At 47.7% G+C, this 14,314-nt stretch overlaps 1 protein-coding gene across 3 annotated transcripts in view; it reads right to left on the bottom strand.

The window, feature by feature from the left end:
- The window catches only part of LOC122170696 (sodium- and chloride-dependent betaine transporter-like), a 22,364-nt gene extending 10,948 nt beyond the window's left edge, over positions 1-11,416 (bottom strand). The window contains exons 1-3 of one of the 3 annotated variants that reach the window (XM_042837812.1): positions 11,198-11,416; positions 3,473-3,669; positions 178-312 (exon numbers count right to left, since the gene is read on the bottom strand). In XM_042837812.1, the coding sequence (XP_042693746.1) occupies positions 178-312; positions 3,473-3,665 (328 nt within the window). In that variant the 5' untranslated portion in view covers positions 3,666-3,669; positions 11,198-11,416. Of the gene's footprint in view, positions 1-177; positions 313-3,472; positions 3,670-10,627; positions 10,776-11,197 lie in introns of those variants that run through there. The other 2 variants (XM_042837813.1, XM_042837811.1) reach the window with 2 other exon arrangements.
- Between the last annotated feature and the right edge of the window lie 2,898 nt (positions 11,417-14,314).

Raw genomic sequence — 14,314 nt, forward strand, 5'->3', positions numbered from 1 at the left:
GGAAAGGGAAAGGGAAAGGGAAAGGGAAAGGGAAAGGGAAAGGGAAAGGGAAAGGAGGAACTGTGGAAGAGAGAGAAAGAAAGAGAGGGAAAGAGAAACAGAATAATGCTTCCAAAAGAGGCTGTGAGTCACTAATTTTTAGAAAGTGCTGCCAGCAGTTCCTGTAAATCGACTCACCTTCAAAGATGGGACAGATCTTCCTCCAGGCAGTGACCCCTCCTTGGCTGGTGTACTGCCCCAGTGCTGTCTCCAGAAGGAACAGTGGGATCCCACAGGTGAAGAGAAAGATGAGGTAGGGGATGAGGAATGCTCCTGCAAAGAGAGATCAGATACTGCCTCAGGAACCTCTTTAAAACCTTACCCTACACACCCCTTACAGATACCTTGGGCCACAGCTAGAATCCTCTAGATGTAAACAGAAATATTTCCCTGAATTAACTGTGTGGCCTCTGCAAAAGAAAAAGTTCTCTTACTTCATCAGTTCTTGGAAAAATACAAGTCTGGTCTGCCTCATGCTTCTGCAGTACTGCTGCATTTGTGTTGGCCAATGGCTAGAGGTAAGGTAGAGCTGTTTGACTGGAAAAGACCACACTTACAAAAGTGTCCCTGTTGTCATTCCCCACCTTCGTGCTCACTTTCAGCAGGAGACAGGCAAAGCACGAGGAGCCCTTGCTTCACATAATTGCATTTGTTCTGCCTGTCCTGGGAGTCACAGAAAACTTGCTTGGAGGATACAAACCTGGAGACTGTGGCATTTCTTGATAAATAATAAATCTATTGGGGTATAAATTCACTTGAGACAGATTTCACGTCAAATTAGACAAGTAGTTTGCACTGAAAGAATGGAAGTAGAGGGATGGCAAAAGAGTATCTTTCTAGCATTTTCAAAATGAAAGTTTGCACTGAAAGAATGGAAATAGAGGGACGGCAAAAGAGTATCTTTCTAGTATTTTCAAAATGAAAAAGTTTAACTTCTCTCTTTGGTATTTCATTAAAATAAAGAGTGTGAGGCTTCCACATTTTCACTCCCCTCCAAAGACAGGCAGTAAAAGCAAAGCAAGTCAGGGTAGATGTCTTTCTGTCAGGGTCCTTCCATCACACAGCAAAATTTAGTCATGAGCATCTCCCACTACCAGTGCCTGGGGAGCAGCAGCGGTGTGGACAGCAGAGATGAGGGCCTCAACAGGAACAGGCTTTGTCCCCAGGTCCCAATTCTCCCCTGCCAGCACTGCCACTCATGCTGAAATTCCTTCTCATGAAGGATAATTAGCAATTAGGAGCATTTCCTCTTGTTTTTAAGCCAGCAATGTTACAATAACAAGCTGATCCAGATTTTCTCTAAACACAGCTGTGCTGTAGCTACAGGGGACCTGAGGGTGGAGGCAGGGAACTCAGTTCACAGCCTCCTTACAGGTTTGCAGAGCAGGCAGTGGGAACTGCTTAAGCTAAAACAGAGGCAGCTGCTCCTTTGCTGTTACAAGACCCCTTTGCGACAAATCTGCAGGACAATTTTATTATCCTGTGCATGTGGGAGCCTTCCAGCAGGCCAGACCCTCTCCTTTGGTATTATGTCTCAAAGGCTGACCTGTTTTATTCTGAGCAATGCGAGCTTTCTTATACCTTTCCTGCCTTGTCTCCCTTAACCTTCCCCGGCTGTTACCAGCTGATACTCCACCTGCCATCTCCTCCCCTCTTTGCTTCTCCACTAAAGGAGGCTCAGCAAGAAAGCTCTCCTTTCCTTATGAAAGAAACAGACCTCCTTTCCTTATGATTCTATAGCAACTACAGGATGCTGAGCAATTAGATCAAACTTGAAGTGAAACCATACACAGCTTACAATCAGTTGATTTACAAAAAATTAACATGATTGTTTTTATGTCATCGGTCTTCACAACTTTATAACTGTTTCACTGCATTGGAAGGTAGAGAAAGGTAACAGGACACCATTCCCAGGCTGGCAGCAGTGGAGAACTAACAAAAGGCAAAAATACCTTTTTTTTTTGCAACAACGTGAAGGGCTTTTCCAATGGTAAGGATATATTTTAGTGTCATTGGAAAGAGAGCAGGTTGTCTCAACAAACCAGTTTGTTGTCCATTTGTTTCCCTGGAGCATTGGAGAAAGAAATGTTTCCCCTACATTCGTAACATATAGTCATAACAGTCCAGGACTACTGGACTGGATAATATAGACATATACTATGTAAAGGTATCATCCAAGCCCAGGAAAGAACTTCCATGCAAAAGACATGACCTTTCTCTCAAATCATCACTGCAGAATGGGCTGTTCAATAATGTGCAGCACCTGCGTTAAGTATCCTGTGCTTTTCTGACTCACTGCCATCACAATCTCAAAGAAGGTAACTAAAGAATCTACTTAAAAAACTACCCCAGGTTCAAGTAAAGACTCTTTCTATTTTCTTAAACCATCTTCTCATCCAACCCCCATCTGGCTCAGAGGTGACATTGTACTGACTCCAGCTTGATTTGGAAGAACTCCAGAAACAACACACGGGATGAGAATTTGGTAATCTTGGGATGAAGAACAGCTGAATCAGTAATCTGTTGGTGACAGCTTACAGCACATGGGGGAAGAATGGCCTTTGAGATATAGTCTGCAGGGGAAAATGCTTAAGGCAAGGGAAACATGCTAACAAAAGCTAGTGGCAGCCAATTATTCTCTTTTTCCTCCCCAGCTATGTTTTATTGTTATGAGAAAGCTTATTTTTTAACCACTTAATGATTTTATTGCATTGTTATTGTGAAAGGGGCAGCCACATAAGAAACAAAAGGGAAGGGAATAGATTATTCCTGGGGACAGATTTCCCTAGCAGTGTATTGACCACTGGCAGAACTGCTCCTGGGAAAGTGGTAGCTGCATCCTTCTTTCCATCCTCAGAAAACCCTTCTCATATATTCTCAAAGATGTCTCTTCTGTCTTATATTTCCCCATACAACAAGATAAGATGCTTCAGCTTCCATCACTTCTGGAGCTAAGTTATGGTGGCATAATAAAACACTGTGTTGCCCTCATAACCACAGGGCAGCCAGCCCTGTGAGAATTAAAAGTGGGAGTTCAAGTTTTCTGAAGAAGGAAGAGGGCACCCAGGTGCCAGGAATGACATACCAGGCTTTAGCAAGGATACTGGCACCATCAAAGCCTTTCCTCCTCTATAACAAGGTCCTGAGAGAGGTGGGGGTAATAGATAGAGTGGGAAAGGTAATGGTGCAGAAGGAGGTTGATGCTGGCTTTCTGTTCCCTTACAGCTCATTTTGGAAGACCATATGTGTCTCTGAACACCCAACAGCCTCAAACAGTTCCTGAGAGGTAGAGCTCCTCTCCTAAAAGATTCATTTGTAATTAAAACTCAGCAGAGCTGCTTTGAGAAGCAGCACCCACTAGGAGAAATAGGCCCAGAAATGAGTGTATTTTGTAGTGTCTGCAGACCAAGAACAACTCTTACTAACAACTTACCACCGCCATTCTTGTAGCAGAGGTATGGGAACCTCCACACATTACCCAGACCAATGATCTCTCCAGCCACAGACAGCACAAACTCCACTTTGCTGCTCCACTGGCCTCGCTCTTCCATTTCCTCCTCTTCTGTCTCTTCAGGAACTGCAAGTGCCCCATTGGGCTCTGCCTTCTTGACTGTGGCTCTGGTCATGGCTCTGTGGGACAGAGGAGAAACAGAATGCAGGTGCAGGGAGCCACTGGTGGGAAAAGGAGTGAGGGGACCAGCCGCAACAACAGACCCATTCCTACTGTCACCTTGAGTGCAAAAGTGAAAGAAAAATTTGCAGGAGAAAGCAGAGCTATGGAATCACAGAGAAAATTCACTCACTGCTTGAGAAGCCACACTGAATGTGGCTGGGCCTAAGGGGTGGAACAAGGAAGACATTTTCTAATCTATACAGAATAATGAGCTATCCGTAGCGTCATCTTAATTAAACAAGATTAGTCATTGCTTATTGCAAAATGCAGTTTTCTACTGTGCACAGAGTCAGTCTAAATCTAGCCAAAATTCACTCAAGTCAGAATAAATCTTCTTGTTGACAACATCTTCACATTGATTCCCAGTATTTGATTATAAAGAGAATAAGTGTAAAGATAGGAATCTTCTTTTACCCATCTGAAATAATCCTCCTCAAAAGCATGCCCTAATGGGTTACCTGGTGTAAGGATGCACAGGGGGAGCACAGCCTTAACGTGAACAGGGTAGATGATGAACTGTGCCAGGGAAGTCCTAGCTGTAGCTACATCTTGCTGGTGGCTTTGCTCAGAAGTTGGCCTTAGAAGGGCCAGTTGGTATCAGCAACATGCATCAGGGATACATGTTCCCTTGCTTGACTTAGGAAGCTGCACTGGAAGCAAATCTCTCCAAAGTAACAACGTCTCTGAAAGGCTTCCATCCCCACTATCTTAAGTGTAAAGAAACGAGGGCTTTCTCTCTTCACATTAGCTTGCTGGTGATTTGGTAGGTATCTTAACATCACTTCTACTTCTTCCCCCTTCCATCCTAAGGGGCCATCCCCATTACCAAGGATCAGCAGAGATAGGTATCTGTGCTGCCCACGCTGTTCATCTCTTCCTCTGTCCCCGGATCTCCCCTGGACCATTGAGTGCCCAGGTGAAATCCAGGCAAGGTTCTGGAAGTGGCTCAGTCCAGGGACCTCTCCAAGCCAATAGAATGAGCAATACCTCACCACATTTTACTCCACCTTACAGGACCTCCAAACCAATCTAACATTTTGCAGTCTCATATGGACACCATTCTTTCTCTCTTTGTACGTTCTCTCCAGTTTTCTCACTTAAGGCTAGCTAGTGTGTAAGGACAATCAGAAAGCCTGAGGCAACTGGGAATAACAATAGGTATGGTCTTACTAACAAACTGGCCTGGTAGCATAAAAACACCATGGCATTTCTTTTGGTGCAGTGTTCAACAGGGTGAGAGGGAAGCAGGATCAGGTTGATCCTTGATGCTTGAGCTTGCTTCACACAAGACAGCATCATTATCACTGGGTCTCATTTGCTTCTGCAAGTTGCCTAATGCAAATGAAATTATTTCCTAAATGCTAACCCTCTGGATATATCAGGTCCTCAGGCAGAGAAAGACACTTGCATATGAAAAGGCAATTTTTAGTGAATGTGCATAGCAAAGCAAGCAGGTTTTGGCAGAAGGCATATTTTCTGTCATTCAAGTACAGAAAAGAAACCAGACCACAGTGTAAAACATCAATTGCTCTGTAAATACCCAGGCCTTTGCGTCCCCATCTGCCTTCATGCCAAGGGGCCCCTACACTTCCCTTTGACATCAGCAGCACATTTTATAGAGTCACTGAATCTCTCAAGTTGGAAAGGACTCATAAGGATCATTGGGCACAACCCCTGGCTCCACACAGCACCAAACCCTGTGTCTGAGAGCGGTGACCCAATGCCCCTTGACCTCCAGCACTTGGGGCTGTGCCCGCTGCCCTGGGCAGCCCGTTCCACGCCCACCACCCTGTGCTGCAGACCCTGTCCCTGACCCCCAGCTGCCCTCCCCTGACGCAGCTCCATGCCGTTCCCTCGGCCCTGTCGCTGTCACACAGAGCAGAGCTCAGCGCTGCCCCTCCGCTTCCTGTGAGGAGCTGCAGCCTCTGCGCTGAGCAAACCCAGGGCCCTCACTTTCACACACTGCCCTCCAGAACCTCCTTCATCTCTTTAGCCCTCCTTTGGACGCTCTCATAGTTTTATGCCCTTTTTGTACTGTGGCACTTCAAACTGCACACAGTACTCAAGGTGAGGCTCCACTGGTGCAGTGTGGAGTGGGACAGTCGCTTCCCTCAACTGGCTGGCAATGCTGTGCACGATGCACCCCAGCATAGGGTTGGCCTTTCCACAGACTCTGAAAGCAGAAGACTGAATCACATACAAAGCTCTAACACTGCCTTTAGTAAGATGAGCTGCAGCAAGAGCAGTGGGGCTCATAGCACAGAGAAGGGCAGTTAGGGGCCATTGGAGGCCATTTTCAAGGCTACGTGTCTGCCTGCTGAAAAACACTGCACAAAGATTCTGGTTCCCCATTAAACATGAAAGCTTTTCAGCTCCACCTTTGCCCCTTCCACTTTGCTTCCCTGCTGGGATGGATGTGAAGGGGAAGGGCCAGGCCCTGCCGCCGGCCTTATCCTGGCTTCTGAAGGACCCTCTCCCTGCTGCCTGCCTGCTGCAGGGCTGCCAGCTGGCTCATCAGTTCATTCAGATGCTGCAGCACAGCCTCCTTGGCTCTGAGAGTAGCAGAGCTCCTCGCACTGTCAAATGGGAGAGAAAAAAATAGCACGTACTTAATGAAACATGTTTGATCTGTCACAGTCCTTGGCATGTCCCAATTTGCTGCAGTCCAGGGCACATTATCAAGTACAATGATGCTTAAGTCTGGGCTTATTGAGGATGTCATGAAAAGCTGACAGGAGAAGACTTGGCTAATTCTTTGCTTTTGTTCTTTTAATGCAAGGAGATCCAAGAAGCAGTCTATTTCTACTAATATTTGTGTTTTCCCTGGTTGTGTGTTAGCCCTGTCTCTGAAAGGGGCAGGGAAGCTCACTGATGAGCAGCCACCTCCTCTGCCCAGCCCAGGAGGCAGTGCTGAGTGCTAGCCCAGAGCCCCAGTGCTGCTGTCAGGGATATTGGGAGCAGGACATGGGTTCTGACCTGCTCTGACCCCATCCCATGGCCCCAGAACAGGCCAACATGAAGAGTAGAATCTGGAATGCCACCCTGGGAAAGCATGGATCAGCAGGGGAGATGCTGCGCTTGTGGCTTTATTTTCCAATTGCAAAAAAGGGAGAAGCACCCAAGTTATGGAAATAAACCTTTTCAACTAGGTATAGTTGGTAGATTAAACCAGTGCCCAAAGTTTGGGCCCTTTGTGTCTCAAGCTCCCATTTCTCCCTTCCCAAGCGAAGTGATACACAGCATTACACATCAGATTTTCCTCCTCTGCGTTGCCTGCTGTTTCTATGAAGAAGCCTATTCACACAACTCCTGCTTCTTTTCTGAAACATCTACTCCCACTGTGCTCCTGCCCTATATGTTCCCAGGCCAGATGGGGACTCAAATAGCTTCTTGTTTCCAGCTAGGAATAATATGAGTCTCCCACAGCAGCCCAGACACCCACTGTGTTACATCTTTCCTGACGTGCATTTTCTTCTTCCTTTAGATATTTCTGTCCTTAATACACAAGCTTGGAAAAAATACTTTGCTTCTCACTGCCTGCCTGCAATTCTTCTGCTCTCTTGTTATCAAAGTTTGAAGAAAACTGGCTCCTTCCCTCTGTCTCTTTTGTTCCTTTGCCACGAGGTCTTTCCCATGACTGAGATGCCCCTGGCATAGCCCACAGTTCTGCCACTCATCCACCACCTCCATCCTCTGACCTCATCTCCTTCCAACCTCACCAGCCACTTTCAGAGATGCCCTACTGTATTTTCAACCCCCAGTCCATCAGTAAGGTGCCTGGAGCAAGTTGCCCAGAGAGGTGGTGGATGCCCCATCCCTGGAGACAATCAAGGTCAGGCTGGATGGGGCTCTAAGCAACCTGATCTACCTGTGGGTGACTGTTCATTGCATGGAGGTTGGACCAGATGACCTCTAAAAGTTCCTTCCAATTCAAACAATTCTATGATTTTCCAGGCCAGGCCTTGCAGATATGACCTGTCCTCTCCCCACAGAGGGAACAGGGCAGGTTTGGAACAGGGCATGGTGTGTGCCAGCAGCCAAGTTTTTTCTCCACAAGGTGTAAATGCTGCAACAATCAGAATCCTCCTGGATTCTGCCTGTCACTGAAAAGAGAGCAGACAGCACGCAGGCAGCCTCAAGCAAGTCCCTTCCTCAGAAGCTGGCTGAGGTAACCACGTCTCTCAGTGTTCACAATTTTGGGGTTTTGTTGGCCTGCAGCCATGGGATCTTTCCCATATGGCCACTCAAGGCAAGCAAGGCCCAGGACACAACTGAAGTGCTGTGAGCCAGTTCAGTCCCACATGCCAAAAGCACTATGCAGAAAAGCAATACTTATTCATTGTGTTTGGTAGCAAACTGTCATTAAAGAGAGAGGCAAGAATCAGAAAGAGGAGAATGAAAGCATCATTTGAAAGCAAATCCTAGTGGTACCTCAGTCCCTCCTAAGGCAAAAAGGACTGAGGACTGCTCATATGAGATGAGGAACAAGAGTAAAAAGAGAAGGAAGCCACCAGGAGTTCTGGCATAGGAGGGAGAAGGTTGCCTTCCCACAAGCCCAGTGTCACCACTCAAGAGCCCTGCCTCTGGGCAGCTGACCTCCTCTGATTGACCCTCTTCTGCTGTTTTATCTCGAGGCAAACGAGAAGAGGGCAGTCTCAGGAGCAAACAGTGAATCAGCAATTGATACCATATCAAAAAGCAGAAGATAACGCTCACCAGAGGAAGCGCAATGTAAAGCACCTTTGGACACTGATAGGTGCTGTTTGAGCTGCAGGAGGCAGAGTCACAGTTGATGGCTGAAGACAGCACTGCATTTATGTGTCCTGGCTTTACTGTGGAAGAAGTAGCAGTCAAGCACATGAACTGCAATTTGAGGTGGGGAGGGAGGAATCAGAAAGGCAGGCTGTGCTGGGTTATGCAAGGAGGAGCAGGACGATGCAGGAAATTTGTTGGCTGCATGATATGAACTGGCAGCTGGAATCCTGTACCACATGCCAATGGTAAGGAGGGAACAAGGACAGAGAACAAGGGTACAGTGCCAGGGTACAGCTGAAAGAGCAGTCCAGAGGAGCAGTGCTGCTGCTGGAGCAGGGCAAAGACGCAAGATGTACAGGGAAATGGGAGCAGTACCTCTTCCCAGCAACATGAATAGTGATTGCTGCTCCCAAACCTGAACTTGTCTGGAGCATGGCTCACTCCAGCTGCAAGAAGAAGGGCAAGGAAAAGTATAGCGAGAGAAAAGTGATCAGTTCCCGGACATCGGTTCAAATTAAAATGCCTTTCTTTCTAGATGTTGAAAGCTACCTGTCTTCTTTACAATTCTTGATTAACTTTTGAGTGGTGTGGGTGATACAGGGTATCTCAAGGCATCTGTCCATCAAGGTTCTTGGGGCACAGTGGACCCATGCCATGAGGATCCATGCCATCCTGCCATGAGGATCAGACCCTGCTTGCATTTTCTCCAACATGAAAAAAGGGCAATACTCCTGCATTCAGCATTTTTGCTGCTTACTGACACCAGCAAGAATGAGAGTAGGAGCATCTGTAAAGATGCTAATGACATGTATATCTATGACGCAAGCTGCAAGGTGAGCAGAGTGCAGTCCCTTGCAGGAAAGGACCAAGCCTTTCCTCATTGTCCTCTACTAGCAGAGAAACACAACCCATGCTAAGAGCAGTGCAGGCTTGTTTCTTCCTCTCACTGGCTCTTTGGTGCCTGCAGCTCATCGTTCCTGCTGCAGAGGGCAAAGCCACAGAAGACCATGAAGACCCGAGCCCCGCAGCAGCCTGGGCCTGGTTGGAGTCTCCAAATGCTGGTTGGAGCCTGGGCCTAGCTGGACGCCTGGCAGCCAGCCGAGGCGCACGGGCAGCAGAGAGGTTCTACTGGGGCAGGACAGTGACCTGTCGTGCAGACCCACACGGACAGGACAGAGTCCAAGGCAGGGGACACAGTGGCTGCAGGGCGGCTCCTTCACAGAGCTTCAAGCTCGGGAAGCACACGGATGTGCACTGAAGCCTTGGGGCCCTGCCCGGAGCACCAGCAGACAGCAGTAAGGCACAGGGCCTGCTGGGCAGACCTCATCAGGGACCACATCTTCAGCCCCACGCTCAGCACTGATGGGCTTCTGCAGAGCTGTGAAGGCCAGGTCCAAGGTTCAGACCCTTATATTTCCAGTTCTCAGTGAAGAAAACTAAGGCAATAGCATTTCCAATGACATTGGATGAAAGCCCCCGTTCACCACAGTGATTGCTTTAAAAGCACTGTTGTTGATTTAAGGAGATGCGGATCAGATGTTATGAAACCCCCACGTGATCTACTTGGGTTTGTTCACAAACACACCCTCAGATCAGGGCTTCTGCACATGCACAGATCTTGCCTTCTCCCTGCCCTCCCCCAGGCTGGTTCTTCACCCCTAACTGGGAACAGATCCAAGGACACCCTGAGCAGGAAGGATAAGGAGCAGAAAGCACCTCTTGGAGCTGCACCGCCGAGCCACGCACTAGCACAGGGTCAGCAATCTGCAGGGTAGCATGGTAGGAGTCACTGCCTCCTGCTTGCCTTGAAGCTTTTCCCCTACGTATCACTACCTAGCTATTGCTGCTCTTCATTCCCATCCCTCTCTGGCCCCCTCTTATGTCTTTCTCCACCTTTCTTCTGCATGAGGCCTTCTCTCGCTCTACTGCAGCCTTCAGTGCCAATTGCCCGTCCTTCAGGTATCCACCGCTTCTTGGCAGCACAACTGCCTGCTCTGTCCGACAGGAACCATTAGGAGCAAGCTGTTCCCTGTGCTGATCCAAACCGATAATTGCTCCCCACCCTCCAGCCCTCTATCCTTTTGCTGGGAATTGTTTTCCCTCACAAATTCACTGGCCCACTCCCAGCCAGACCTGCAGGCGAGCAGATGCCCAGCTCACCTGCACCCATGTGGGATCTGCCAGGCAAGCCAGTCCCGTCTCACCAGTGTCCAGATGGGGAATCCACTGCACTGCACGCCAGGGAGATCCAGCAAGAGTTAAGGGAAAGGCTCCCCTCTCTCCTCCTCCAGTCCCTCCCCTTCCACCAACTCCCCCCATCAAATTGTCACCCTGCTCTCAGGTGGGTGGTGGGATGGCACAGGGAGGTGTGCCGGGGAGGGAGAACTCTCTCTGCATGTGCCTCTCCAGACCTTGAACTGTGGCCCTGATAGGAAAGCAAGAATAGCAAGCAGCTGTGGGTGGACAGGGCAAAGGCCCTACATTTGCAAAGATCAACCATCGACAGTGAGCCCACCGACTCCAAAGCATGTCCCCAGCCACCTGCCTGCTCTGCACCCATCTCAGCACCAACGTGCTTTTCCAGGGCTGATTGAGTGCTATGCCAGCAGCAGGCATTCCAGTTCTGCTACTTTTCTCAAAACAGTTCAGCTCCATAAATTTTTTTAAAATGATTGTTACTGTTTCATCTATCACTTTGCCCATAAACACGCTTGCCAAATTTCTACTGACCTTTTCTTGTATCTACGCCGTCAAACCAGAGTCGCATGCAGGATTGAAACTGGGACGTGTCCACCATACACCAGGGTTAGAGCTTCCTCTGGTCATCAGAGAGCTGACAGCAGCCCTCTGGGTCACAAGAGACCGCAGCATGAGCACCACAATCTCTTCTGATGGGGGACCGTACTGCCGCCTGTCCTGCTGCAGCGCTCCAACGTCACCCAGGGCAGCTGGGAAGAGGGACAGAAGAGGTTATCCAGATATGGAGGGGGATTGAGATAAGCCTAGGTAAGCAGAACTGACCTAAAAACCTCATTTATCCACACTGAAGTATTTCACAAGAACATCACAGCCTTTTTGCAAAACTGTAGATGGGAAAAGACTTGTGACATTCAGGCAAAAGAAGAAGAAAGCCAACCTAAATGAAAACTTTATCTAGAAATGAGTGAAAATCACTCTCCATCAGGGAAAAAAGGGCTGTTATTTCTACTCTTCAAACCAGAAAATACCAGAAGTTACACTCAGTTTTCAGAGTTTCTCCCCTGCTAATAATTCATCGTAGTTTTCACGGGGCAACCTGATCCTGCTGTGGCAGCATCCACTTAAGGACTCACCATTGTCACAGCCCAGATCCCAACAACCTGATCTTCATCCTCTGCCAGTCTGGTGGCACAGACCCCAGGGACCACTAAAGACCAGGACTTTTGGTCCATGCTGCACTCCCAGTAGTGGCTGTCCCTGCCTTTGGGCACACCCTGCACCCCAGCAAAGTTCTCCTGCTCCCTGCTGGCTGGCAGCACTCCTCACCTCCTTTCTTCTCTCACTCTTCCAGGCCAGAGCATGGTGCAGTCTGGCTCCCATCCCACTGGGCTTCAGCCGGAGGAACCACCACAGCCAATGCCCATCCATCTTTTGACACCTTTGCTAATGAAACCAAAATAACGCTGTAATAACAGCTGCTTGTTTGATCAGGAATTTGCCTTGTCGGCTGAACACTGTATTTTTAGAGGAGCTTCCCCTATGCATTCTTATAATTTATGCTTTATGTTTATGGTTAATTTCTGCTTAAGCAAGCCTGTCCTACAACAATTCCACCGTAACTAATCACAAGTGAACATAACTAAAGTAACGAGTGCTAACGAGGCCCTGCTGTACCGTAATGGGCTCTGGCAGCTGCAGTGCTGCTCCAACACAGGGCCTCACTTGTGCCCCTCTCAGCACTGCCCATCACTGACAGCCTCTTCCTAGGGCTCTAGAGAAGAGGAGGCTGTCAGGAGTCTCCTGCTTCAGTAGCACATTCAGGGCGAAATGTCCCTCTCTCCTACGGCTCCCATGGTAAAGGAGAGGACAAGGCAAGGGGAGATTGTGCAGGAGCTCAGTGTTGGCAACAACAGTGGGCTGTGAGGAGGATTAGAGATGCTAGGGCGACGTCCTTGGTCTAACAGACTCTTTGAGTCTAACAGCAGTGCTTGCTGGTGATCAGAGACCAAGGAGGACTATGGAAAAACATCAGGCAGAGGGCACAGGGCAGCGAATCCTATTGCCATGGGGTGCACGAGGTGACAGCAAACATCTACAGTGCATAGGTCACAAAGATGCAAAGGACACTATGTGGCTGTTGGGACAGAGTAGCACATGTTGGTGCCCAAAACAACTTGATGCATTAATAAGCCCAGGCAAAATCTGTGGGACTCCCTTATTTCTATGTAAAACTGGAAAAAGTAAAAAGATATACAAAAAAAAAGTAAAAGAATATACATGAAAAAAAAAAAAAAATAGGTCTTCAATCCTATCCCCATGCTCCTGAAGCTTAAGAATTGACTTCTTAGACTAAATTACAGATTTTAGATTCTGAATGTGAAGGGAAATTTCAAAAAATGGTCTCTCTTGTCTGATGGGACATTGTGTCTTCCCCATGTGGGAAGGGTCTGAGTTGGGGTATGTGCCACAGGCTGTGAGAGGAGGAATGCTGGGCTGATCCTGAATGCAAAACAACTCAATTCACCGTATTCCAAGTCAAAAAAAGATTACTGCATTCCAAATTTCACCTACATTTGGGGTGCTGTATAATAAGAGGTGCTGCTGATTTAACCATGGAGTCTTTAAAAACGGTGTGAGAAATGTCATATTTGGAAGTTTCAAGTGTACTCATTTCAGACTTAGTCTATCAATCTGCTCAATGAATAATGAGAATCTACTCAATTTAGATTTCAAGCCAGGCATCACAGCTTTCAATTCTTCATCCCAAAGTCCTATTGAAAATAAGAATATCCAACAAGCCTTTGGTGGTTTTTTTGCTGGTTTTCTTTTTTGCTTATCTGACCTGCAGAGCTCATCCAAAGCTTTACAGCAATTAGGTCATTTAGGAACACAGGCTTGGGAGGTTTCCTGGCTCATATGTAACCAGATCAATAAACCACATGCCCAATTCAATGGACACCAAGCTATTTGGAAACAAAGCAAGTCACAAGCCTTTCGGCAGGCACCCATTTTGCCTATCTGCAGCTGAGCGGACTTTCTACCTCAGCCATTTTCTGGAGGTAGCTGTGGTCAATTTTCTATTAGCTTTAATGTACCTCACCAGTGGACCAAATCTCTTATAGGTATTACTGGAAAATGAAAGTATAATTTTGTTTGAAATTAGTAAGACATGGAAGAGAATGTGTTTCTGGAGCTTCAAGTATGATTCATATAAAAAGCCTGAACATTATCCTCCGTATTAAACTCCATTTGTTCATTTCTGGAAATAATTTCTACCAGCCAGCACTGCATGAAGTGGAATGGCTCCATCCACCCTCACACACTGGAGGTCTCTTCCCAAAGGGGATTTTCCTTTTCTTTTTTCTGAGCTCTTTCCTACCTTCATCTCACAGGCGAGCATCAACATGCACGTCCTCAGGAGGCTAAAACAGCACATGCCACAGCTGGGAATGAATACGATCCCTGTGGGAGAGAGCTGACTGCAGCTTGGAAAACACCAATAGGCAGCAGGAGCCAAAGTGCCTCCTTCACCCCAAGCCAGGGAAAGTCCCTCTCTGGCTCTACAGCTGGTGGACTGCCCTTCACCCAGCATGCTAGTGGGGCCAAAGAGTCTCACAATTCGGAGGGTCTGCTGATCCACTTCAAAGA

The sequence above is a fragment of the Centrocercus urophasianus genome, unplaced genomic scaffold (genome assembly GCF_019232065.1).
Source record: "Centrocercus urophasianus isolate 14NV4802_14NV808 unplaced genomic scaffold, USGS_Curo_1.0 seq_73, whole genome shotgun sequence".
NCBI classification, from domain to species: domain Eukaryota; kingdom Metazoa; phylum Chordata; class Aves; order Galliformes; family Phasianidae; genus Centrocercus; species Centrocercus urophasianus.